We start from the raw sequence: 27,952 nt of genomic DNA on the forward strand, positions 1-27,952 counted from the left end.
CAAAGTAATTAAAACCCCACAACCAACCTTTTTTTTAAAGGGTGCGACATAAACAGATAACAAGAGCTCGAGGCAGGTTGAGGAAAACAAAAGTCACCGACTGCTCTAAGTTATAGGTTTTGATGTATTTAGCTTTTGTGAGCTACCAATTTATTTCTCTTCTCAGTTTATCCCCCTAGTTGGGAATTTTACTTCAATTACACCCCCCCCCCCCTTCTATTATGGGATATGTATGTTTACATTCGGGAATACTAAATGACAGTCGTGCATTATTCAGAAATGGGTTCCAAATTAATGCTATCTCATCATATTATTATTACCGTTGCATTCTTGAGGCATCTGCTAACAGAATTATGTTTAAAGGATTCCACTAGCTTTACAAGTGGAATATTAATATGCGGCTGAAGTAAGATTAATTTGTACTTTACACTACATTACTCTGACACCAATGCAGCTTTAAAGGAGTTGCACATTATCTTCATTATTCAGCTGATTAATTTGAAAACACCAGGACTTTGGCATATAAATTATGTTTCTGTTGTATTTATTTACAGCGAAACATATTTTCCAGTTCCAATAATAATTTTCTTTTTTTAAATATGTTTGAAACCTGGCCCAGGCCTAGATGTTGCTTTCTTTTGACAAGCCCAGGGGCTTCTCTGAGTTTGATTCATTGCTCAGCGCTCCCTGCCCATGTGATTGCTCGGATCTGTCATGGATTCATTCGTGTCATGAGGGTACGGCCGTCTTACGTTTTGAACCTCTGCTCATTGAAGCTGGCCGCGCTCCGCTGACGGATAGTTCTTTTTTATTTTCTCCCAAAGGCGGGAGTTATTTCTTTGACCTCCAGTCGAAGTTCCACGTGTCGCTCATCTGACTGATTTTAATTAGTTCCTCAAAATGTTTTTTCTCTGCGTTTTAAAGGCTTGAGGATGTGCATAAGGAGAGAAGTCGGCTTCAGACGATCAAACTCTCTCCAATTTGAGTGAAAAGTAAATAGTCTGTGTTGTTCTTGGACAACAGTATTCTTTGTTTCACCACCTGACTGTAAACATGTCTGGTGTTTGGTGGAAGTCAACGTCTCCTCAATTAAGCAGCACTCAATGTATTCCACTAAGGGCTGAAATAACTAAGTAGAGCTGCATGCACTACTCCCTTTGATCGTCTTTGTCCCTTGGTAGATGGAAAGCTTTTAACCCTTCAGTGCTCCGATAACTACAACTCTGACTCAGGCAGGCAGTCAATGTCAACGAGAAGTTAAACTGACATTTCAGAAGGGTAAAGTGAAAGCCTTTGCGAGTCCCATGCCTGCGGGCTTCATTTTCTGGAACAACAGCCAGAGAAAATTAGGGGCTGTGGAAGAAAGTTAGGTGATGAAGGCTTAGGCTATTTATTTAAGACATTGGAGTGGCTGCTGGTGGTGGGTGTTCGATGACTGAGATAGCCTGAGGAATACACAGATATATATATAAAGCTCCAACAGGGTGAGAGCATCTGAAGGCTTCCGGTGAGTTGGCTGGGCCAGGACTCTGCCATGCTTAAATACACAGAGAGGTGATGCAGGGCAAGATAGGACCAAGGAGACAACAGGGCAATCAAAGGCAGGTGCCATAAGTCTTTCCAAACATTCCCTTTGTCCTATCTGTTTTTCAGATTTGTATGTGCAAACAACCACAAACTGTCTGCAGCCTGGAGCTAAGGTACAATTTTGTTCAAGGTCATTGGATTGCACTGCATCCTGTGTGTTTGCGTCACTGTTGTGCCTATCTCTATTTCCTACTTATTTTTTTTATGTTTAAAGTCCATGGATTTGTTCATTGATTTATATCCAAGCACATTGAGATGTGGAAACCAAAAAGGACAGACAGAAAGACAAAATGTTTGGCAATTCACCCCATGGTTTTTAGATATTTCAGTCTGACCGTCCTATTGAGGCTGACCTGAGCAGCTACAAAACTCTCCAACCTGTGTACACCATCATATCTTAATTTCAGATGTGTTCATCCAGTAACTGCAAACTGAGATGCATTTTGCAGGGGCTAGTCAAATTACCTATACCTATACCTATAATGAAATGAGGCAATTAAATGAAGTGGATTAGAGTGTGCAGGATCTCTTGTTCTTTTAGCAAATAAAACCAAATGACAATGAAGGACACCAGAGCTTGGCGTTTGTGGGCGATTTAGGAGTGGATTGGGTTTGTGCATCCAGTGAAGAAGGCTGAATATTTTGCAGGCAGACAGAGGGAGATCTAACAAAAGAAATGTGAAACAGAGACAAAAGGAAAAGGCAGATAATCACAGCTTCGTGCATGTTTGTGGAGTGCTCTATTTAACAAAGTTGGTCTTGTGCTATCACTTCTGACTCTGACAATGGGAAGAACAACATCAAAGTTATTAATTAAATTAGCTCTCTCTTTATCTCTGCATCTGCCTGCTCACCCCGACAAACAGCCCTTCCTCAGCTAATTGACTCTGAGTATCTCCTGTGCATCCCCCTTTCACCTCGCTAATTTATTGAAATGGCACCCAGCGAGGTTCACCTGTCATTGGCTACTACCTAATTACATTTAACCCTAAAGTGATGGAGATTATTCTGTTTCCAAGCGAGAAAGGTATTGAGCAAGAAAACAAGGGAGCACAAAGGAAAGTGGGATTCTGTACTCATCAGCTTTTATTTCATAAAAGGATTTAGCTACAGGTGCTTGACAGTCCAGGGATACGTGACAACTCAACTAATCCAATGTGATCTGGATAGTTTTGCCAGCGGTCAGTGAGTGATTTGCGCTAAACTAACTTCTAAGTCAGAAAATAAGCTCAACCATGAGTTATTGTGCATTTTAGAGTTGTCTGCCTTTTCTGGGAACATGTCCTGCAGTGGTTTTAAATGATTCAATCATATTGGAAATTGTTGCAAAATGTATTATCTTGTTTTTATGTTTTTAATCTTAGCCTTCTTATTTATAGACTTTTAAGATGTCTTGACAATTACATTTATTTTGCATCATGGACAGATAATCCCACAAGCATTTAACCATTTTCTCCTCCGCTTCATGTACGCCCCTTCATCCTTCAGCCTTTCTATGATGTAAGAATTTTGTTTTTTTGTGGTGTGAAGATGATATCAGAGCCACTTTTCTCACTTTCATTGATCTGTACTAAAGGTGAGTTGTTGTTTTTTTCCCAGCAGCCCACTCTTCACCAATGTGTTATCATATCATCAAATATAAAAACTAGAAAAGAACTCAGCGAGTGCAGACCTCCGCTGAGCAGCTCATTCCACTCCTAATTAGATTTGCACCATTCGCATAGTGATCTGGTTCCTGTAACTCCTATCCAGCCTGCCCGTTTTTGGAAATATATCAGAGCAGTGCTGGTGACACACGTCCAAGGTGTACCCTGCCTCTCACCCATAGCCAGATGAGATAAGCTCCAGCAACTCCTGTGATCCGCAATGTGGAAAAGCTGCTGTAGATAAGACGACAAGCACTCAGGGGGCGCAGACCTCTGCCAAGCAGCTCATTTCCCTCATAATTGGATTTACACCATTCAAATGTTGATCTGGATCATCACCAAAAGGTTGTAAATTGTTCTTCTTTTCTCCATACTATGGGAAGTAAAAGTGATGTGAATTTTTAACAGATTTTTGAATCTGTAATTAAAATTCTGACCTCATTCTGGATTTGATCCAGATTAAATTCGGTGGTGAGGCAGAGTTCTCCACCCTACATGACCTACACAGACTGTAGGGCATTCCTCCTCTTCTTCATTCACACTGATTCAACACCTGTCTTTTCTAATGCCCTGCTGGTCTCTCTCTCTCTCTCCACCAACACATCCTTAAGTCCCTGTGATTACCGCAAATCAAACAGCCCCCTCCTTTTGGCTTGCTCTTCATCATCTATATGTGAACTTTGTTTACTTTTTTTTCTCTAAAATGATGTATTTACAAGACAATCAAAAGACTATGTTTGGAGATCGTAGCGATATTTTCTGGGACTGCCCCGAGATACAAAAGTATTGTACATTTCTTTATATTGTGCTGTTATATTTCCTCATTTGAATGTTTTCATTTAAATAATTTAGATGTATGTCCTTCACTTGTTATTCAGATGGCAACACTGTGTTATGAAGTCTTTACAAATTTACTGCATTTTGTTTTTGTTGTTTTATTTATTTATTTTATTCATAATTGTTACTTTATTATTTTTGATTGATTATTGTGATGAGGACATACATATTTTAACATCTGGCAAACTTGTTATTTGCATTCAAAAAAATTGTTTTTAATTTAATTTGAAATGATTTATATTCTATTTAATCTCCTGTTATGCAAAGCTCATGAATATTAATGTAGTTTGGCATTTGATTCACTGAGCAATAGCTATTCCAGAACACAAGTGTGTGTTGTTTGGATAGCTGACATCATCAGGTGTCGTTTCTGATCATCAATCAGGGGGAACTGAAATGTGTAGTTTCTGACAACCTTCACTCGTCTGTAAATACTCATCCCGTTGATGCGGGTTTTCATGGAATTAATGAGGCAGCTTTAAGTGCTGATGCATGTGAAAGGGGAGCTCCCTTCAAATTACTTTCCCTTATTGCCAACCACCCGCTTCCTCCCTCGCCAGAAATCATATTAGCCAAACCAATCGCATTTACCACATTACATTTGTTAATTCAACTCCCTAAAATAACGCACAAGGGTCAAAATAAGAGCAAGTTGAATAGAGGTGGATGAAACTGAAAGGAAGAGGATGAGACACTTTAAAACTTAGGAACGTAGATAGAGAGAAAATCGACTGTGGAAAGGGCAATAGCAGTGGTTTGCTTTGTTGCATATCAATATAAATCAATTAATCAATTAAGATGGCTAACCAAGTTAATTTATTGATTACAAGATTAATCATTTACTTGATGGAATGTTAAATAAATTGGAAAAAAACACCACACCATTTTTTTCAGTTTGTTCAAACATGTATTCGTGTATTTAATAATAAATAAAACTGAACAAGCATATTTTCAAAACTTAATTTATCAGGTTTTGTTTGTACTTGTAAATGACCAAGACGGTTATTCATCAAAATGGATGCAATTTTTGATTTGATTGATCGGTATCAGAAGGCAAAATAAGGAAGAACAGGTTGCTGCTCTGTATCACAGGGTTTCTACACTTCAAATTGTCTTTCGGTTGAATCTGTCTGTGAGTTTGTGGTAATTACTGTGGCTAAGGTGACAGCCGGCAAACAGGAGGGCAGATGGCAATAAATCCTCTCCTCCTAGTTATTGTCGGTGTCTACCGCACCAGCTGCCTTCATCTTTGCTCTTCAGGAGCTGAAACGAACACAGGGCCAGTTATTAGCGCTGCGGCAGCATGGATCCGATCAAAGAAGACCAGCCGAACACTGAAAATGTAATGACTGTGCTCCTCTAACGACTGTTGCATGGCTTTTCATGTCATTATCCCCCAGTTAAGGCTCACTTTTTTTCCCTTCATCCTGTAAAAGTCTTTTTTTGCAGGCCAGGACTAGAACGGTCTGCAATTATTTTGATGAGGAGTGGGGGGGGATTACCCAGCATTCATGCCACTCTGAATTTGAATGTTTTTCCACCTTGCCTTTTTTTTTCCTGATGGTAGTTTACTTTATATCTCTCTTTTTCTTGCTGAAACGTTCTTATTTTTTTCCACCATATAAAATACCCCGCTGCATTTACAGCAATGGTTTGAACGAGACTTGTTTGTAAAAATAAGCACTAAACGCCACTTCAATGTAATTTCATGGGAAAGAAGAGGAAGAGGAGAGCAGCAATGTGACATTGTGCTTGACATAAAGGAAATTATTGTTCTTCTGCATACATATAACCTCCGACAGACTGTGCCATAAATAATTGTAGTGATGTGTTGTGCTTTTAAAATCTGTAGCGGGGCAGTGTAGCCTCTATTTCTAGAGAGAGCACCTGGATGTTAGGATATTACAAGCCATTAAAAAGCAATTATGATATCAAAACTACTCTATCATTCAGCATGCACTCTTTATTGGCCCAGCTGTTGTCCTGATGGAGTTCGTTCACTCACTTCATTTACAATAAATAAACTAGAAAAGCACTCATTGAGCGCAAACCTCCGGCAAGCAGCTCATTCCTCTCATAATTAGATTTATAATAATTAGATGGATCACCATCAAAAGGTTCTACATGGTTCTTGGTATCTTTGTACACCAACCATGACAAGTAAATGTGAATATTTTTTTCCTGACTTCATTCAGGATCCGATCCAAAAGTCATTTTTTATGATATTTCATATCGGACCCCTTTATGACTGGGATTTTTGGTGAGTGAATTGAATGCATATTGTAAAGCATCCATTATAAGTAAATGGGAAAATCTGGATATTTGTTTGTATCCATACTGGGATCTGGACTTTTTCTTTTTCATCAAGATCCATCCGGAGGTAATAAAGGTACACTTCCCAACGCCATCATGTTTGAGGGAATGTGAAGCCGTAGGTAGTGCAGCAGGAAACCCTCTCATTGAGTTCAGATACGGGTGGTAGTTTTGGGATAAAAAATAAAGCTCTCTCTCTGTAGGAGATTTGAGTGGGCTCAGCCTCGGCAATGAATATAACAGCCTGGAGCTGAAATGGGTTGAGGAGGGTCACAAGATTTTGTATTGAAATGAGGGCTGACAGCTGCACAGAGTAAAATGGATGTAAGGGGCTATTTCAACAAGCCAAGGCTTTATAAGCTCAGGTGCGTCGCAGGTGTATCCAACTCCCACTTGCTGGTTAAGTGCCACATAACCTTGGTGCAAAGTAAGGTGAAACATGCACGTGTAAAGGCATAACATGAACTGAAACAATCAGAGTCCCATCTTCCATTCACTTTAAAGCAGAGGCGGATCGGCGCTGAGCTCATTGCCATTTAAACAGCTGTGCTCATCTTCTGAAGCACAATTACTCGGCCCTTGGCCAGCGGACACAGTGCCTTGGTTCTCTCCCAATTCTGTCTCATCAGCAGCTCTATTTGAGTAAGTGTGAGCAAAGACACCAACATTTAACCGAGGAGGAGTCCTTGTTTGTGTAATGTGCCGAGCTACATGCAAGGAATTTGCAGCCAGCAGATCAAGGTTCAGAATTTTCTGACACATGGACACAATCTAATGCTGTGAAATTTGCTGTTTTCTTCTGCACATCTGAGGGGACGCACGTGATCTTGAAATTGTGCCTTCATAGGAAAGCAACCGTCACCTTTATCAATCCTGATGCACCAGCAGAGGTTCCGGGAATCAAGTTTGAATTATGACACTGCAAAACATTAATTGACTGAAAGGAAAATAGTTTTCCCAAACCTTGGCAAGTTTTCCTTTTTTATATAGCATATCAGTATGTCTGTATTGCTCAGTGCAATGTTTTGTTCTGCAGCTATAGTTTAATGTTCTTGGATGCGGGTGTGACAGTTTGAAGGGTTCATTTTGTGATCTCATTGTATTCATGAATCTCTGCAATTTAAGAGCTGCACTATTGGCTGTTCCACTTTCAATTGAATGTTTTTTTGTTTTGTTTTTCTGTTGCAGGGTTAAGCTGAAGAATGGTGTGGCGTTCCTGGGAGCAAGAGCCAGTAACCCTGTTTTGTGGAGCGTGAGTCAGGATGTCAGAAGTGAAGGACACAGGGTCGTTACTCTCCACTGTCGGAGGAAGGAGAATGGTTTTAGTCAAAGGTACGTCAGACGCTTCCTCTTGCACGATTAATCTATGAATGAAATATTCATACACACATCAAAAGATTCAAATGAATACTATGAATATGCATTACTTTATACACATGCATTTGTAATATATTTATCATTTAAACAAAAACAGTAAAAACTGGTGTATCTGTTTTCTATGAGCAGGTTAAACTGCTGCCAATTAATTACTGTGAATTATTTTACAATCTGGAATTTTTTTTTTAATTAATGCCATTATTTTCCTAGTTGCCCCTTTATAGCCCTTAAACATTATCTAAATTGCTGCTTTGGGAGATTTAATTATATAAAAGAGCATAAGACCTGTAACGCTGTAATTATGGCATTACAGTTTGCATAATGAATAATAACTGCATGTCTCTTTTTGTGTGTGTGAGAGTGTGTTTCTCTACATTATTTGACATTGAGCTTGACAGCTTAGCAATTGTAGGTTGAGAAAGAGAAGATGTATGCAGGAAGGGACACAAGCTGGCTTGGCTGTTATTTGGGTATGACGGCGGCGAATGACTGCAGTGATGAATGACAAGTCCTCCATGCATCATTTACATGCGTTTCTGTCACATCCCTTGCTGCAGAGAGCCTGAAATCAAAGTCATACTTGTTGAGTCTGGCACTATGCCTTGAAATTCTCATTTTCAAGGCAACACAAAATGCAACAACTAAGCTTCTAATTTTCTGTAAGATTATCAAATTGAATCAACATAACTTATCTAGAGTAAAGTGATCTTTTTGATTCTAATGTAATGGCAATAAATTATGAGTGAAACCGAGGTTTTACCATTCGATGCGTTTCCCCACCTTTATCTTAAGGTTAATTGTCCTGTACAGTCGACTGTCATAAAAATTAAAAAACAACCACAGACACACACACACACACACACAAACACACACACTCACTTTTTCCATTCACAGCTTTCTGTAAGCAGCAGGAATTGCAAATTGGTGTACTATAAAAGATAAGGAAATCCTATAGTAAGCCTGATTTGATCCTAACTCTACTAAAAATGTCTTATCAACATGAACATTCCTTCAATTTTAAAAAGAGACTTACAAAACTCTTTTCTCTAAATGAAGACAAGGCACCGTGTTTTGTTCACTGAGCTGCCGCGATGAATCACAGCCTCTCTAAAGAAACAGGATCTCATCTGAACAATGAGCTGAATGCAAAAGAATCTCCACAACACTTCAAGTAGGACGCCGTGATTGTTGTATCCAGTCTATAATAAAGATGACTGATGCAAGATCAAAGTGGATGCTCACAATTGTCTTTCAGATCTCTGTGGACTCTCTCACTGTTACCTCTGATGTATCGCCACCATCAAGCTAATTCTAATTATTTTTGTCTCCAAGCAATATCCTCATCAGCTGTTTGGACAGATAAGCATGACAAAACACACACACTTGGGGAATCTTGTACGCATTTCCTCTGTGCCTGAACATATTGCGTCAAGTGATGGAATAGTCTGTGTAAACCGTATTTGACAGTGATGCTCCTATAAGATAAAGCCAATCCAAAAAGCAAGAAGAGAATCACCCACCATGTATGCCAGGTACCCAGGGTGCATCTGGATCTGTTATGTGCTTTTAATGAAAGCTAACACAATTTGGGGTTCCTGTTTGATTGACAAGAGTTGAGAAAACGCTTGAAGAATGAGGGTTTTGAACTGCTGTTGCATTTATGTTCCCACGCAGTCCTTGGCCTGTTGTTCAGCAGTGTTTCCAAGTTTGATACGAGTCTCGTGTGTGAGTGCAGGAGTTGAAGCATGGCACATAAAACCTAAAGAATGTACCAACTTGTTTTATTTTATTTTGCTCACTTTGTCAAAATATCACATGTACAAATGAAGGGGGTGAATTCAGCAGCAATATAGCTTTTGAAAACATGGATGTTCTAACCAGTGGTGATCAAAGCTATTCCTCCAAGACAGTGGGTTGACCATGAGCACCCATCATTCTGATCTTTGCTTTCATAAGTGCAAAGTATATTTTCACAGCGACATTTGCTCTGGGCTTGGTTCCCAAAGGAGTTTTTCCTATCGTCCATTAGGAGATAGTTTGTGTTGTAGGACCAATGAGGCTCTGGGGAGTCTCTCCTGCCTGAGCAAACAGTTGCAGCTGGGGTTTATACAGGTTGCTCAGTTCATATACAGCAGTTCAACACAACAGAGAACTGGAGGATACCTCATTGCCATTGTTCACTGACAAAGGAAACTATCTCCCCACCTCGGGGTTCCTCAGAATCGGGGGTCGATCTAAGAAAACTAGAGCTAATTCACACTGCTGTTTTACAGCTCGTGTGTCTTGCAGAATTATCCATATCATGTGTCATCTGCAGAGAAATCCATGACATATGTAATATGTCACTGTGTGGAGAGAAAAGCTATTACAACATCGTCTACAGTGTTTTAGGGTGCTATCTGAAAGCAAAACAGCAGCCTTCTATCTGACTGACAACGGGGCGGGACACCAAGAGGAATTGAATTCTATTTCAACCAATATTGCATGTGATAATGTTTCGAGTGTACATTTCATCATATTTGCCCTCATTACAAATGTAGCGAAATGCATTTGAGTTTGCACATGAAAAATAAATCGTGCAGAAAATCTCCTTTTTTAAAATCTGAGCATATACTACTGTGTATTGTGTTTAATATCTTGTGTTAAAATAGGTTAAAGATCCAAATTGTCACCCAGCAGTCATCAAAATCATGTTTTAAGCATCAGTGAAATCCAGGCTTGTCATTCCGTGTTTGGCCCCAGCCATCTGCTGAGGGAGGTGACATGAGCCTCTGAGGGTCTTTCAGAAAAACCACGCATCAATAGGGGAATGCAAACCCCAAGCTTGTTCTAGAACACGCAACTCATTTGCATATGCTGCAGTGAGTCGGAGAGGAAAATAAGCCACAAATCCCATGTAAGTACCATGTGAAATATGTTGTTAGATAAGATTGACTCGACTTAGTTTCTCAATACAGATTTATTTCCAGTTCACCATATAGACCTTTATCAATGTCTGATATTTTGATCCTTCAGTTATGCTAACAATGAAAATATTCTCTCAACAAAAAATTCCAGCATCATAAACAAATGACGTGCAGGCATCAGGAAGAACAAACAAAAATACACAGCCAAACAAAAATCAGAAAATACGCTAATAATAAACACAACAAAAATATGCAGCCTAATGACAAAAACCTGAAACCGGCAGAGGGAGGACGGGCGTCGCCAAACGAGGGCTGAGGATCAGGTGTGTCTCGTTTGGCTCAACCTGTCCGCCCTCAGCTGCTACGCACGGCAATCAACAGAAAGGAAAATCAGTGAGGGAGAGGAAACAGAGGAACACGGAATAAACCAAACAAATCACGTTAAAAAACGTAGCCATGACAACCTGGACCTCCTATTGTGTGCCATGTTCAATCACACAAAGGTTATTTGGGTCCCCGAGAGTGCGACCAACCCATTTTGTGCCTCATATGACGGCTGTGCCACATCCATGATCTCATTATGTATGTCTAAGTGGCACCGAACCAGCATGTACATTTTAACCCATTTTGATTTATTGTTCTTGATATGGTGATAATAGCCCCAGGACTTGTCTGCAATCGTCCCCTGCTCTCATCACTTTTCCTTCCATCTCAACGGCAGATTCTCTCATTTTCTCTCCCCCCCCGCCCCCCTCATATGAAATGCAAGACAGTTATTACGTGGCTTCCCTTATGGAAATCCTGTCATTATAAAATAGGAAATTTCCCATTCACATATGAATGTATTATGATGAGGAATAATGTCATCCTTCAATGGATATGATGATTATATTTCATACATTAGCTGCAACGGAAATTGCGAAGATTCAGTGTGTATAATTAGCCCACAGAACTACAGCGTGTGCATAAATGCATAGACAATAGCTGAATGGATAAAGGATAGATTGTTCATTCAGTGTTGACATTTGGCTGCACCTCATGAACCGTGGGTCCATGTAAATTGTTTGGGTTAGTGAATATGCGTCTATAAGGCAGCTTTTCTCCCTGCTGGAGAGTCGGTCGGAGGCAGAGTAATTGACAGAACAATGGTGAGGGAAGACTGAAGGAGAAAGAAGTTCGATATTTAGTCCTTTTCAGTTCGGCGGCGGGGGGGGGGGGGGGGGGTCAGAGGGCCCTGTGCCGTTCTCTCTGAATGAACTTTCCTTTACTTAGAAAGCAAATGAATGCAATCAATGGCTGGGCCATGAGAACAAGTGAAACTGCATTTAAAACTTGAGTCAAAGATCAAAGGACCCTTCAGTGCAGTCTGAATTCAATGGAAATGCATGGATGTTAATGACCTGTCGGCTAACAGTCTCCCTCAATGTGTGCACATATGACCCTATTTGTGAGTATTTGATTCGGCAAAGGATACACAATTTGATTTTCCTTTGAAGGCATCAGTGACCTTTTGTGATTTTAATAAAAAAATCTTCTCAAAAGCACGTTGTAGTAGAATAAATATACAAATTTAAACCGTGTATTTATGACAAAAAGACATGAAGTTATGTGATGAGAGCAGGATGCATTTATGTGTGTTTCTTTTTCTCCATGTCCTTGAATTGTTGAAGAAGGCAAAGCAATTACCTCTGCAGGTGGTCAAATTTGTGTGATCGTAAAATGCTGTTTTCTTCCACCCGGCACACCGTGTTTGCTGTAAGCATATAATTTGAATAGAAATATATATTTATATATGTTCTATAATCATTTTCCTTATTTTCTTGTGTTTGCCAATAAGGTCACTAATGCAGTTGTGAAATGCTCAGTTTTTTCTGCCTCCCTTATATTAAAAATGATTACTCCAACAGTCTAAGGCAGGGAACAGTGTGGCCGTCAGATGGACCCACAATATCGACCATTTGTAATTTAATTTGCATGAGTGGCATTTGAGTTCTGTGTGTTGCTGGGCCTTCTCGTGATTTATGCACTCTTGAAGGCTCTATAGAGGAAACAGCCTCTTGAGTCTCGGCAAAAAAAAAGTTAATCTTTTTTTTGCTTAAACCTGTCTTCGTTAATGGAAATCAAAACGGACGTGATGCCACTAATGAGTCATAATGAATTTAATCTCTGGAGAATGATTTGGACCACATCCTCCGACTCAAAGATACGTTCTGCCTCCTCTTGTGTCTCACCTTCTCCCCCAACAGCTCCAGACAGTCATTAGATATTTACTGTGGATTCTTATACTTGACCTGCATGTTATAAATTAACTGGTATCTTACTGTGAAGTGTAGCATCCTTCCTGCAGAGTCCTTTGGGACTGAATCCAGATCCAGACCTCAGCTCTTTGTTATCCAAGTAAAGTAGGCGAACATATGGGTGCATGAAATTTTACAGAAATCAATAAGGGGGTTTACACTTTTCAATTATCTGCTATGATTGTCTGGTGTTTTGTTTTTCCCTGCACAGTTCAGGGGCCACATTTTTTATGTTGTCAAGCCATTCTAAACTGTCCCTGTCTGTTAAAATTCAAATGGATGGGATAAATGTTCCTTTGAATGCATAATTAGGAATCAATGATATTAATCATTTTAAAGTAAAATCTTTCATCCACCTTCTTAGTCAATGGTCCAGAGGTGGGGTACACCCTGGACAAGCCACCAGTTAATTGCAGGGCAACACAACACCTATGGGCAATTTAGCATCACTAATCCACCTAAATTGAATGGAAGCTGGAGAACCTGGAGAGAACCCACGCAGGCTCTGGGAGAACATGCAAACTTCAGAAAGGCCACAAGCCAGATTCAAAACCCCAACCTCCTTGCTGTGAGGCAACAGCGCTTACCACTGCGCCACCAGGCCGTCCTTTTTTAAAAGTTAAATCGCTAATTGTCAGATCTATAATTGAGCTTGAACTTCATTTGGATGTGTTTTGTGTCCGTGTAGGTGAGAAGACGGATCAATTCACCAGACTAAAGCCTGGTTGTGTTTAATGCCAGATGGAGGGAAATGTAAAGGATGAAAACATGGGCCTGTTCTCCTCTCCCACTCTCATGAAATCCCACTGTCATCCAGTGGGTGGGGAGGAAAGGTGTTTTTTTTTACTTGACAGAGTAATGAGGCAGGGGAGCAGAAGCAAGAGCTCAGGCCAGCAAAGGGTCACGGTGGGGTTAGAATTCTTATTAACCTTGTCCACATATACCTGTTCTATAAAGTGAATGAGGGAACAGTTTGTTTGTCATGGGGTGCACATCTATGTGTGCATCTTGCTTGTTTTATATTCATTTATACTTGTGAGCATGAGGGAGGAGAAAATGACAAAAGGGATTCGTCGGCCAGAAAACATTCAGGATTTCACTGAAGAAACTACATTTGATCGAGGTAGCAAATCCTTAGCATGCATGCATAAATACAAGCATTGCATAGTATATGCATGTACCTTTTGTACAAGATTTAAAGAGACTAATCCACATCAAGCAGCATCAAGTTTGTGATTTTGAAAGGTTTCCGTAAAGGATTTACAGTCAAGGTTTAAGAAAGAACACTGGGGAAACCTTCCACTGTGGGATACCAGCCACGCTGATTTAAACTGTCAATTACAGCCAAACATTAAAACAAAGGAAAAGGCATAAAAGTCTAATGACAGCTTTTCAGCGCCGTGAAATAATCCAGAGTACAATGACATAAATACTGAAAACAAAAGAGAGATGAAGACCTCATTATAGCTGAACGAGCAAACGCCTTAAGGGAAGCTAAAAAAAACCAGTTTGGGTTCCAGAGCAGTGGCTGTGAGGCACTGCAATTTGTAATGCAAACATAACAAATCTCCTTAAAAATATTCCAAACACAATGATTGATTTCTCCTAAATAAGGAGTTCTTTTACCTCTATCTTGGCAGCAGTACCCTGGAAATAAGAAATATTCCCTTGCAGAGACAGAACACAGCTTGACAGGAAACAACTGGCGAGGGCAGCTAAGAATAATATAATAATAATAACAAATAATAATAATAACAAAATATTTACACCAAAGGACACATCGAAATCATTTTAAACTCGCGTCAGCAGAAGTCCCTCTGTGCATGCCGCAGATTAAAACTGTCGTTAATGAAAATGCCACTTCATTTACATGATCACCAGAGGGATTAGTGAATTACCGTGCAACAAGCAATGATTTATTAACACCATCATTCCATTGTCATATCAATTATTAAGCTTATTAATACATTTGTCCTACATTGTGTGCGCCGGTGAAATTGGACTTGTATACAATGGTGGTTTGAGTTTACGGCAACACTCACCGCACCTCATCGGTTTTAAGGCAGAACATTGGAATTGGGTTTGTAGGCTATGACAAAGCAAAGTGCACATCTCTGATAAATGACATCATGTTCAGGAATTATTTTTCTCAAAAATTGTTGAAGATTTCATGACAACACTTCAATATTGCCTGCGACTCGAGTCCCTTTGTGCCTCAGGAATGAGTTGAAAATTCTACATTTCTAGAGCAGAATAAAAGAGCGATAGAAAGAGCTTACTACAAAAGCAATCATTGTTGCCTCGAATGTAAAATGATCCAAGGAGCTTATAGTGACTTTTTGTGTTATCAAAATGGGAGGAAAAAGAAAAGGTGCAGGACCTTCAAAGGGATGTGTCCGTCAAACATTTCATTCTTTGTTGAAGTTAACACCAGCTTTGTGGAGGAGCTCTATCTAGTTAAGTCTCTTAGGGTATGCCTGAAAGAGTGTTCATGCATTCAGCACACATAAGAAAAAGCTGTACGTTAGATTACAGCGTCAGGCTGTCAGGAACAAAGCCTTCTCTGATGTTTAGAGACTGTTAGATTCATGAAATTAGAATTCTTTAAATCGATATACAGTATATTTTACTGTGACGTGTATAACACAAAGCCGGTTCCCATCAGCCCATTAGGATAATTGCATTCCCACTTTCTCCTCAGGTGTGTTGCTCATAGAAATCTTTTTCCGAACAGATTTAAGCTGTCTTCAGAATTGCAACTGTTCTCTCTCTGCTTTTGAAGCAATTGTCCTTCCATCGATTTTCTTGCAGACGAGACAATTGTCTCATCCAAATGGATCCGCTTGTCCTCTTTGCGGATCACGGAAGTTGCTGAATCCTATCCCAGCTTGCTATAGGCAAGATGCGGGATACACACCCCAGATGTGTCGCCAGCACATTGCGGGGCCACACAGGGACAGACAGTCATTCATGCACACACTCATACACTACGGACAACTTTGAAGTGATCAGTTCACCTAAATCGCATGCTTTCGGAGGTGGGAGGAAACCAGAGAACACCCACACGGACACGGGGAGAACATACAAACTCCACACAGATAGGATTCGAACCCGGTACCTTCTTGCAGTGCAGCACCCACTACACCACCGTGCCTCCCACTTGAATAAATTGTGGTTGGGGGGGGGGGGGGGTTTATCATTGATTTTCCTGAATCTTTAGCTAAGTGCATTGGAACTGAAATGAACTGATGTACTGCACAAATGTACCAATGAACTCTTTATGAAGAAAGCAGGGAGGAAGGCCTTAAATCCTTCCTTGCATCACACTCGGCCTTCTGTGTTCAGCGTTCTGCCACTGCTCCCATCCTGTTGCTGAGTCGTCCTTTCAATACATTTATCATTTGTCTTGTATCTTCCTATTTTTATCGTGGCTGGAGAGTCAGGGTCATGATACCTTCTGTCTCAGTTTAGTAATATAGTAGTATTGTATTGTAGTGAAAGTATTGACCTTGATCCGCTCTTTTTTGTGTGGAATTGCTACACAGCCCTAAAACACACAATAAAGAGACATCCTTGTGGTGTGTGTGTGTGTGTGTTTTTTTTTTTAAAATGCATATTTTTATTGCCTAGTTTAGATCGCTGCTGCTGATTTGCAGAGAGTTCGTTTCCAGTGGTCTGGCTGTGTAAAGAGCGGTGGCACATTCATTTAGGCCCAGCAGCTTGCTGCATCCCGATTGTAGTATTTGTGGCATTTTTTGCTTGCTTTGGGAGTAAATGTGGCTGCTTCTTTTTTCTTCTGTCTTTGGTTGTAACATTTATATGGGTTATGTGCCACTTAATGGCAGGAGAATATAGCACTTAAGGTTTTGTTGAAGAAAAAAAAAAAATACACTGCCACCACAGTATAGCACGAATATGTGTAGCGTGAAGAGGGTTATTCTGTGACAATGGAAGCAAATGCTGAAGTTCAACTGATAACAGAAGAGGGAAACCAAGGGAAGCGTGTGGACAAATGTCCTCTGTTCCCACAACGCTGTGGCACACCGAGAGATAGATTGTCTGAAAGCCAAACAAAGAGAAGAAGAAGAGCTGAAGTAAGCGAGGGGAAAGAAACTCCAGCCATATCGCCACATAAGAGTCATGCGATCCAACAGCAACAGAGAGGCAAATACTAAAAATGACAATTTAATCCAATGTCTTGTCATCCAAGTGTATATAGTGTGTGCGTATAAATAGGCAACAAAGTGTCATGTGTGGTGTGGAGAGTTTAATCTCCGAGGGGGAGATTAGCCAGTCACACTGAGTTGATCTTATTGTCCAGAATAAGAGGATGAGCGCCGCAGCCCTCTGGAGAGTTTCACTGACATTCCTGGAGCTCCCAGAAATCAATAATAGAATAGAGGACAGTGTGTGTGTACAATTGTGTTGCATTGCAGTTGTTGTTTTAAGCATGTCTCATAACCTCCTTGCTGCACATTGAGCGGCGTCAAAGGACGGCGGTTTAAATGACATGAATAATGTCCAGAGCGACGACAAGAAAAATGTTCCTCGAATTAAAATGTTGCCGTCACTCACACCAAATAATCATTTAATCTCATGTGACAGTGTTGTGACTCTTTCACGGCGAGGTAAAATATTTGTAAACATTTGTGTTCAAAGGCTTCACTTTTTTCTTTCTTAAATGTCTTATTGTTGGAGCAAATTAGCGTGCCATGACGGAAAATTCCTCCTGCACGTTGTAAGCTCTCGAGAGGAGCTGCAGCTAAAGAAGAAGGTTTGGGTGGGTCGAGCACAGTGGGAAGAGGCAGTACTGAGGCAGACAGTTAAGGTTGCAAGGGGGTAGAAGTAGTTTGGGATTCTCACTGACTGAACAGAAACTCCGAGCTGCTGAGGGAGCAGTCAAAGTTTAATAAGTTATAGAACAGGCAGGACGACCTTGAGTTCACACTTCCCATCATAAGGGATGTATTTTTTAACCGCGAATGCCAACGCTTTGTCACGTCCCTCTGGGTTTCATTAAGATGTGAGAAGATACCCTTTAAGCTGTTGTACAAGAAGTAGCTGTCAGATCAATATCAGACAATGGGAGCGACTGGTCAAACGGACATATATATATATATACGTATATTATGGCATGCCGTTCAGGAACTTATTATATATATATATCAAAAGTGCTGGAATATATGGACCGAACTATGAAAAGTCTGAGAATATGGACCGAACTCTGGAATATATGGACCGAACTATGAAAAGTCTGAGAATATGGACCGAACTCTGGAATATATATACGAAAAGTCTGAGAATATGGACCGAACTATGAAAAGTCTGAGAATATGGACCGAACTCTGGAATATATATACGAAAAGTCTGAGAATATGGACCGAACTCTGGAATATATATTTTGATATATATATTCAGACATTTTCATAAATATATTCAGACATTTTCATATATATATTCAGACATTTTCATAAATATATTCAGACATTTTCATATATATATTCAGACATTTTCATAAATATATTCAGACATTTTCATAAATATATTCAGACATTTTCATATATATATTCAGACATTTTCATAAATATATTCAGACATTTTCATAAATATATTCAGACATTTTCATATATATATTCAGACATTTTCATAAATATATTCAGACTTTTTTCGGTGCACGGGAATATATATTTGAAAGCCGCGGTGTAGCGGTTAGGGCTCCGCACTCACACCCCTGTCGCCCCTGTTCGATTCCCGGTCGGGCAAACTAGTTTATGACTTTCAACGGAAACAAATCCACGGGCGCTTTTTTGAAATCCTCCACTTCGACAGGATATTTGTACTGTAAGACATGCTGCTGTCTGACTGTACGTGTACTCTAACATTCTATCTAATAAATACATTCTATCTAATAAATATATTCATCATCATCACGGCGCAGCTGCGATCTTGCGTCATCACTGAGCGAGTCAGCTCGAAATCTAGTGCCGGCAATTCTCAATGAGGAGATAATGAACGCCCTGAAACAGATCTGCGAGGGCTTTTTTGAAATGCTCCTCTTAGATATGATGTTTGATTGTACTTGTACTGTAATACATGCTATAAGTGTCCGTGATGGGGTCGAGGCTGCCTGCCCCGGAACATGCATAGCGCCGTTCTGGCTTTATACGGCACTTGACGGGTCGCGTGATGGGGTCGAGGCTGCCTGCCCCGGAACATGCATATCGCCGTGCATAAAGCCGTTCTGGCTTTATACGGCGGAACATGCATAGCGCCGTATAAAGCCAGAACGGCGCTATGCATGTTCCGGGGCAGGCAGCCTCGACCCCGTCACGTGACCTGTCAAGTGCCGTATCAGGTCAGAACAGTTTGGCCAGCGAGGGGGCGTGACGATCAGCTGTCGGCACGCCAGCCATCACGTGACTTGTCGGACACCCACAGCATGCATCACACTACAAATACAGTCAAACATCCTGTCTAAGAGGAGCGTTTCGAAAAAGCCCTTGCGGGTTTGTTTCAGGGCGTTCATTATCTCCGCATTGAGGATTGCCGGCACTAGATTTCGAGCTGACTACATTTATGACACAAGATCGATCTGGCGCCCCGACCGGGAACCGAACGGGCGCGACTGGGGTGTGAGCGCGGAACCCCAACCACTACACCGCGGCTTTCAAATATATATTCCCGTGCACCGAAAAAAGTCTGAATATATTTATGAAAATGTCTGAATATATATATGAAAATGTCTGAATATATATATGAAAATGTCTGAATATATTTATGAAAATGTCTGAATATATTTATGAAAATGTCTGAATATATTTATGAAAATGTCTGAATATATATATGAAAATGTCTGAATATATTTATGAAAATGTCTGAATATATATATGAAAATGTCTGAATATATATATGAAAATGTCTGAATATATATATCAAAATATATATTCCAGAGTTCGGTCCATATTCTCAGACTTTTCATAGTTCGGTCCATATTCTCAGACTTTTCGTATATATATTCCAGAGTTCGGTCCATATTCTCAGACTTTTCATAGTTCGGTCCATATTCTCAGACTTTTCGTATATATATTCCAGAGTTCGGTCCATATTCTCAGACTTTTCATAGTTCGGTCCATATATTCCAGCACTTTTGATATATATATATAATAAGTTCCTGAACGGCATGCCATAGTATATATATATATATATGACAGGTTGGAAGCACAGGTTTGGTGCACAAAGCAAAATGTGTGCATTGTGTGTCGTGCAAGTCAGATATAATACACAACTTATTTTTATCATTTTCAAGTTTGATTAAACATTTCCAGATTTTCTTCCAAGATCATCAGCTGCTCCCATAAATGGTCGCACACTGACATGCACTCGGTTGCTTGTAAAGTGCTAATGTGCATGTATAAAGGAGGTTTACCTGGAATCACCTTGGTCCAGTGCTTTAGTAGTTTCCAACTCCAGTCTATCCCGGCTAACATTGGGGAGAAGGCAGGGTTCACATTGGACAAGTTGCCAGTTCATCAAAGGGACACACAGACAAATAACCGATCAGCGTGACATTCACGTCTCTGGTCAATTTATTGTCACCAATTCCTCTATATTTCATGTGTTGGTGCTCGGAGGAAGCTGGAGAACATGGACGGAACCCACACAGACACAGGAGAACACACAGAAAAGTCGTCAGTTGGATTCGAACCCATAGTCTTTGCTGTGACTCATCACACCGTGTCCTCGCACTGCTCAGTTTGAAATGCAAAAAGATTAATGGAAAGATGAAAGGACCAGTCCATCCGAGGAGGAACACAGACGTCAGAGGCAAATTCTTTAACTATTCGATTTAATAGATTTTGAAATATTTACCAGAACATTTAATTCTTTTGCATGATGCTGGAAGCAAAATATCATTATGTCAAACCCAAAGAAGCACAATTTCCAAGAGACCAGCTGAGCTGCTTTTCACAGAGAAAGACCAAAAATCTTAATTATGCTGGAGAAAACATTTTGAAGAAAGCAAATTAAATGTGGAAGGAACATTTAAAATGTCAACATTTTACATTACCTCTGAAGACATTCATTCAATGTGAATTCAATATGAACTTCATTATTTTGTTGACCAAAAAAAAAAACCTAAATGGGGCATTTCTGTTCCATTGTTTAGAAACAGAATATTTACAAAGTTGTTTGTGAAAAGCGTCACCATTTTAATGGACAAGGATTTTGTCTTTTTTAAGTCCTCATTTTTAATAACACAGTTGAAATGCTTGATAACACCCCCCCCTTCTGAGATCAATTTGCATACATTTTCAGGCACCGTGTTGCCACATGATAAGCAGAGCAATTCAGAAACGTAATTTATTTTTTGTTATTTTCCTTTATAGAAACCTGTTTTTGAGGAAGTTAAAGGCTTCTATTTTAAATAACCATTTCACCCTCATACATTTACCTATAATGGATGATGCATGTCTTATGGCTAAAACAAAAAAGCTCACACTCTTATCACCCCCTTTCTGGCCATGATCCGACCTAGACTCTTGAAAGATGAGCTCCTTGAAGAGTTGTTTTTACAGGATGTTAACTTTCTCATTTTTTTCCGGAGATGTCTGTGTCTTCTTGCCCGCTTTTTAGCCGTCAATTGGATTTTTTTTTTCTCCAATATGGTGAAGAGCGGAAGCGCTGCATTTTGATTGGTTGATGCAAGGAGCCACATCTGTTTCATGCAGGAAGCCTGTATCCTCTCATTTCACACACTGCTTGAGAGCTATATAGGAAAAATATGACTCAAAGAAACAAAACAGACCAGTAGGCAGATGAGAGCGGGAGGATGCAGCAGCGACAGGAAAAAGAGGGGGCTTATTTCAGAAAATATTGGAGAGAAAGAGCAAAAAAAAAAAAGTCATTTGGGGGAAAGAAATGTACTCCTTCTATACTCCTTCTCACCCTCACACATTTAGCACTCTGCAGGCCTCCTGCAAATGCAAAGTAATCTGTGCTGACAGGAACAGAGCTGACGTCGCCGCTCTGATAGATCCTGGGGGAAATCGCCAGCATACATAAATTGGTTATTTTACGTTTCATCTCTCTCTTGACATGGATCCATTTTATGATCTCTTTCATTATCTGTCTGTCAGATGTCAATGTTTATCGCTCCATGAATGCATCAGTTCCTGGGTGGAAAAGCCACAGGTCCCTCCTGACAGCACAAGGTTAGGAGTGTTTTACGAGTGCTGTGCATTTTTATTTTTTATTTTTTGCTAACATCTGTGACGTGGATCACTGAGCTTTCTCTGGGAAAGAATTTGGACATTTCATGATGAATAAACCATCATCACTACACACATAATTGAAAGTTATTTTTGTGCCTTTTTTTTCTTCATTCAATCCATGCCCTCCTTTCCCCCACATCTGCCCCCCTCGAGTCTGCAGTTCAGTGCTGCAGCAGGGGAACAGCATCAGGGGTGTTCTGCTAGTTTCAATAGGATCGCATTAGCATCATCTCAAATCTAGAAGAAGAGGCAGATATTGGAACTGAACTAGTTCGACTCATTAGGGAGGAGGCTGGATTCTGTTGTGCTCTCACACATCAGCGCCTAATTTATTAATCATAATATTCTAATGACCTTGTTACATGCATACTCTTTCTCTCTGGTTAGGTTTTGCTGAACTCGTCAAAAGGTGATCTCCAGTATCAATGCGCAGTGACCTTTTCGAGTGCTCGCTACCGACCACGGAGCTTCTGCTCATGCCGGGTTTCATTCATCAGAGATCTTACCTGATTTCCTCTGGGAACCTTTGAACCAATTACAATCAAATTGTGTTTTCATATGGAGAGTCATTGGGGCCTTAATAAAAACAATACTCAGCTGCACAGCTGGAGAGCAAGTCAACAACATATAATTAAAACATCTGGAAAAGCAGATCTTTTCAAGTGTTGATTGCTCAATCAATGCCCTTTGAAGCATTATGACTTCTTCTTTAGTCCCTGAAAGAACTGTGATTTAAGAACAACTCCATAAGACATGAAAAGAGCAATTTGGCAGACAAGGAAATCAAAGGCTGAGATGGATGTTGAGGACAAATGACCAGCAGGAGACGTTCATCCCGCCCACTCTGACATGTACTTTGTTGAATTACTGCTGGGCTCAGAGGTCAGGATTCTATTATGGAGTAGACAACATTCACAAGGTCATATAGATTTAATGCAATTTTCTGTTGCCTGCATGTTCCTAAATAATAATATAATATTTGTAGGTATGTGTTGGGTGGGGAGGTTGGGGGGGGGTAATAAAAAAAAGAGATTTGAAGGTGCCATTTAATAGACAGCTCATCAAAATAGAAACTAAATCTTTAAATGACAAAAATTGCTCAGACTTACAAATCATTACAAAAGAAACAGCATACAGAAAATAGCCTGATTGGCAGCCGCTGAGCATAGCAGACTACAGAAAATAAAAAGCGCAACAAAACTGCCCGTTTCCAGGAATTTCTGCAATTATCCAAATATATCTTTGTACCGGTAGTATTTATGAAAGCAAGTCGACATGAAGGTTATCCCTCGGTCCTCGAACACACGCTGCACACAACTCCCTAAATGTCTCACTCCCTCTCCTGTTTTTGGACTCGCTGTCGTTTCACTGCGTTAAAATAGATTTGGGTCTTTGATGTATCATTGTTGTGAGTGCTAACCAAATCCCCCCCCCCCCCCCCCCCCCCCCCCCCCGGGATACGAAGAAGACAGCAGACTCCTCTTTCTCTACCTTTGTCGGAACCACGTATCCACACAAGTGTCAAGAGTGAAAAGAGGAGAGCATGGCTGCGTGCTTACCGTGCCCTTTGTGTTCATCTGCTCCACTTTTATGTTCAAGTAGACAGAATTTCTTTCATGTTTTTTTTTTCTTCTTCTCTCTTATATTGGTTCTTGTGCTGCTTAGAGCATCTTTTTATGAGGCTGCGTTTGAAATCTTACACAATAGAGAGCGTGTTGCATGTTTCTCCTGGTGAGTTCAGTTTCTTTGTTATGTTTGGGCTTTCACACCCAACAATAGCTCTGACAAATGGAGACACTTCGAAAGCCTCCTGCCCATGACAGGACAGATTTTCCACCTTGTTTGTGTGCAACAAATGAAATTACCAGTGTGCGTGCGCTGTCACTGTTTTTGTATTTTGGGTGCAGTTAATTCAGCGATTCCTGTGGACATTTTTGGTTTGATGACAGCCTTTTTAAACCCATGTTTTGTCTGTCATATTATATTTTAATATGGCAGCTATGGTTCTTTTACAAATGGGGGGGAGGGAGTCTGACCCCTCCAACTGGTGGGCTGCAGACACTTATCATCCAAAAAGACGTGCTGGATGAGGGGGTGAGGGTAAGAGAGAGTGAACTGCCCTCTATTGGCAGGATCGTAGCACTACAGGGGAGGTAGAGGTTGAATGGATGAGGGATGAAGGAAAAATGGAAAGACAAGAAAACTAAAGACATTGGCAAGTGATTAACATACACACCAAATTGAGTTATTTGTATTAACACTTTATTTCCTTAATTGTTTTAGCAATTATTAAATAACTCAGATAGAATGTCATGAAACCGTGACATGATCGCTGCATTGTAGCACATAATATGGGCTCCGGGATGACTGTAACCGTTATCTGTAACAGTTCACATCATGTCTATGTATAGAACACGCTGCTAATAAAGCCGCCCTGATCTCGCTTCTCTGTGTCGCTCGCGGCAAGATGCTCTTCATGCATTTGACCTTTCTGCAGAAATACTTTCTGCTTATTTAATAAAACTCACAAAGGCCGCTTCCTCATTCTGATTTAGTTTTCTATTAATTTCAATTTTTAGACTTTTTTTTTTTTTTTTTACCACAATCACAAACAGACAGATTGCATAAAGAGTGAAGTGGAGGTGCCCTTTCAAGCATTACTGATTGTGACAATAGATTCAGCTTTAACTACATTCCATAAGGGCTAGCCACTGCAGTCTCCATCCATGAGCCCTACGTATGTATTCAGCAAATGCAGGATACCCAACCACAGCACCATAGCACTCTCCAACAAAAAGAATAATTAAAAAGGTAATGAGGACGATGGATGGACTTGAGGCCCCAGCAAGTGACTGATAATTAGAATTACACCCCACAGACATACTTTTAAAGGCTGCCATTGCCGACAAATCAGTTAATAGGGGCAAACAAAATAAAAGCTGCAGTCTTTGTTTTGTGAGCTGTTTGTTCACAGCAGCACTTTATTTTTGCTTTTGATGTGTAACTTTGATGATAAGGAAATTATTTTCAAAGAGGAAAAAAATGCATTTTCAGAGCAGCATGTCGCTTGAAAGCACGGCTATACAGAAGTCAAAATAGTGGCTCGTAATGTCACGTTTGCTTTTTGTCCTTTAGTTGGTTGTGTTGTCACAACTCATTTTCCATTGATGTAGAATTCTGTAATAAATCTGTTAGTAAAGTAGAAAAGTATGAAGTATAGCATGCAGCATAGTGCAAAGCACATGCAGGTTGGGTTTGTGAACAACTTCCTGTCTTCCCCGTAGTTGTTTGCTGCCTCTTCTTCTGTTCTCCCTCCATCTGTCTCAGTCTGCAAGTCCTTCTGTCCATGGAGCTACAGAACCTGCTGTCCATCATCACTGCTAGCATTACCATCTGTAGCTTCAGTATTTCCTGTATAGCAGCTCTCTACTCTGCAGTTTCCTAGTCTATAGTATGAACCACTACATAGATGAATATGCATCATGTAGCTGTTGTCTCTGTCTTTGTCTTCATGCCCCTCTCCCTCCTGCTCTGTGTCATTGTCTCTCTGTCACTCGCTCTCTCCTTCTCTGTTTTTGTTTCTCCATATCTCTGTCCTTTGCTCTTGTCTCTCTGTCTTTCTACCTCTTTTTTATGTATAAATGTATGTTTATTTATTTCTCCCTTTGTCCCTGACACTCTCTCTCTCTCGTGAATTTTTATTATGATCTGGCAATAAAAAAAGAAATCGGAATTGAATTGAAGACCATAATCACCATTCCACATGGAAATATATAATTTAAATATTTTAAGTTCATTAAATGTAAGTTTGTTCCTTTCTTTAAATACCTGGGTACTATAGCAAATATTACACAAATAGGTATAATTATAGTTAGTTATAATTATACTGCTTTTTGTGTTTCCTAGCAGTTCTTATGCAATAGGTGCTGAAATGTTCGAGTCTCTTGCTTGAATTCATTTTGCATCTCATAAGATTTGTTGACAATAATTGTGTGTTTTCGCCACTTTTATCCTTTACTGAAAAACGTCTGACTCGTGTTCAGAAACACATTAAGCAAACAGAAAGTGAATGCTTTACCATCGCCTTCCAGCCTGTACCAGAACTGCTATCCAAGCTGTTTTCAGTTTCCAAAACTCCTCCTTGCACTTTTCTACCAGAGTGAATCCTTAAATCGACACTTTGAAGTGAGGCTAGCGTCTGAAGTGGGTACACACGAGGGGGATTTGGGGGAGCATTAAATGCAGGCTTTCGCCAAAATATGTTCAAGGGAAACCTTGGATACCCCTCACACACACAAACACACACACACCCTCCTGTTTAATTTGGCCTTTCTCCAGCCTTGCTTTAATTGTGACACAAAAAACAAACACACTGCCTGTAATAGAAATAAAAAGACCATGCATTAAAAGAACTTTGTACCAAAGTCTTAGATACATACTTCTATCACATCTTGAAGTACTTCCTAGTTTTTTTTGTAGGGTGGCCAATTCTAGAGACTCAAATGAGAATCTTATATTTCAAGACACCGTTCATCTGTGTGTGGTTGTTGATGTGTTACATCGGGGTTTTGGATATGACAAAGCTTAATCAAACTTAGGGACTCAGCAAAGCCAAATAAGTTTGCCAGATTTTATTTTGCATTCATTGTCTTTTCTGCTTTGTTTGCATCTCCATCAGCTGAAAGAAAATTATTTGCTTGGCCTTGGCAATCTCTGAAACAGAAGCTCCATATTGCAAAAGGAAAAATAAATTGCTTTTTTGTGCCAACACCATAGTTCTATGCGGATGTGAGAATGAATTTCAATACTGGCGTGATTAGTTTCACATCTGCTTGTGAGATGAGATACTGGTATTTTAGGTCAATATAGCATGCGTCTGCATGTCATGCTGCAGGACATCCACTTCTCTTAAAATGTTTTTAACATTGTCTTAATATTTTAACGTGCAATACATTCTCATCAGAGCTTTATTCTTTTCACCAAAATCAAGCTGACCTTATAATGGATGAAAAGAACCAATCTCCACTCAGCTTTCCCCATTTCTCTATCTGTCCACTATCTTCAAACTATTTTTGTCCCCGTTTCCTCTTATTTTTCCTCATTTCCTTTCCGCCTCGCTTTGACTCACTTTATCCGGCTCCCTTCCCTTCCTACATTTTCCCACTGTCAGTGTGCTGACATTATTCACCTTTTTCCCCCTGTTACCCTTTCCTTTACCTAATCTATTTTTCTGCTACTCCCATCTGACTCACACATTATTTCTATCCTGTTATCCTTTCTATTCCCACCTATCTTTCTTTGCCCCCCCCCCCCCCCCCCCCTTTCCTGCCTTCCACTTTTACCTGAATCGACTCCTGACACACATCTCCCTGTCTCGCCTTACAGAGTGGACACGGCAGGATACCAACGGCTGCTGCAGGTGGACCTCGAGGTGAACGGGCTGATGGTTGTTCAGGGTGGACGAGAGGTAACGTGGCAAGTGGAATATCCTCTCACCCGCACCCTGAGTGGTGAAGTGCTGACTCCGATCCGCCTGGCACCGCAGGACCAAGGTGGCATCGTGCCACTCGCCATGGTGAGGAGTGAGCTGTGAAAGCATTTAAACTGTTGCCAAAGGAATCATATTTTTCACTAACACAGCAACGCTGATGGCAAGGTTTCTTTATTTTGATAAACACTTCAATATAAAATGTTGAAATCATTGGTTGTAATCATGT

The 27,952-nt window shown here is 40.2% G+C and overlaps 1 protein-coding gene across 1 annotated transcript in view; it reads left to right on the plus strand.

Annotated features, from left to right (window-relative positions):
- The window catches only part of si:dkey-112m2.1 (transmembrane protein 132D), a 71,953-nt gene that overhangs the window by 18,255 nt on the left and 25,746 nt on the right, over positions 1 to 27,952 (plus strand). The window contains exons 3-4 of the mRNA XM_068753231.1: positions 7,572 to 7,715; positions 27,621 to 27,810. Of these exons, the coding sequence (XP_068609332.1) occupies positions 7,572 to 7,715; positions 27,621 to 27,810 (334 nt within the window). The remainder of the gene's footprint in view (positions 1 to 7,571; positions 7,716 to 27,620; positions 27,811 to 27,952) is intronic.

This window comes from Brachionichthys hirsutus, chromosome 19 (genome assembly GCF_040956055.1).
Source record: "Brachionichthys hirsutus isolate HB-005 chromosome 19, CSIRO-AGI_Bhir_v1, whole genome shotgun sequence".
Lineage (NCBI taxonomy): Eukaryota > Metazoa > Chordata > Actinopteri > Lophiiformes > Brachionichthyidae > Brachionichthys > Brachionichthys hirsutus.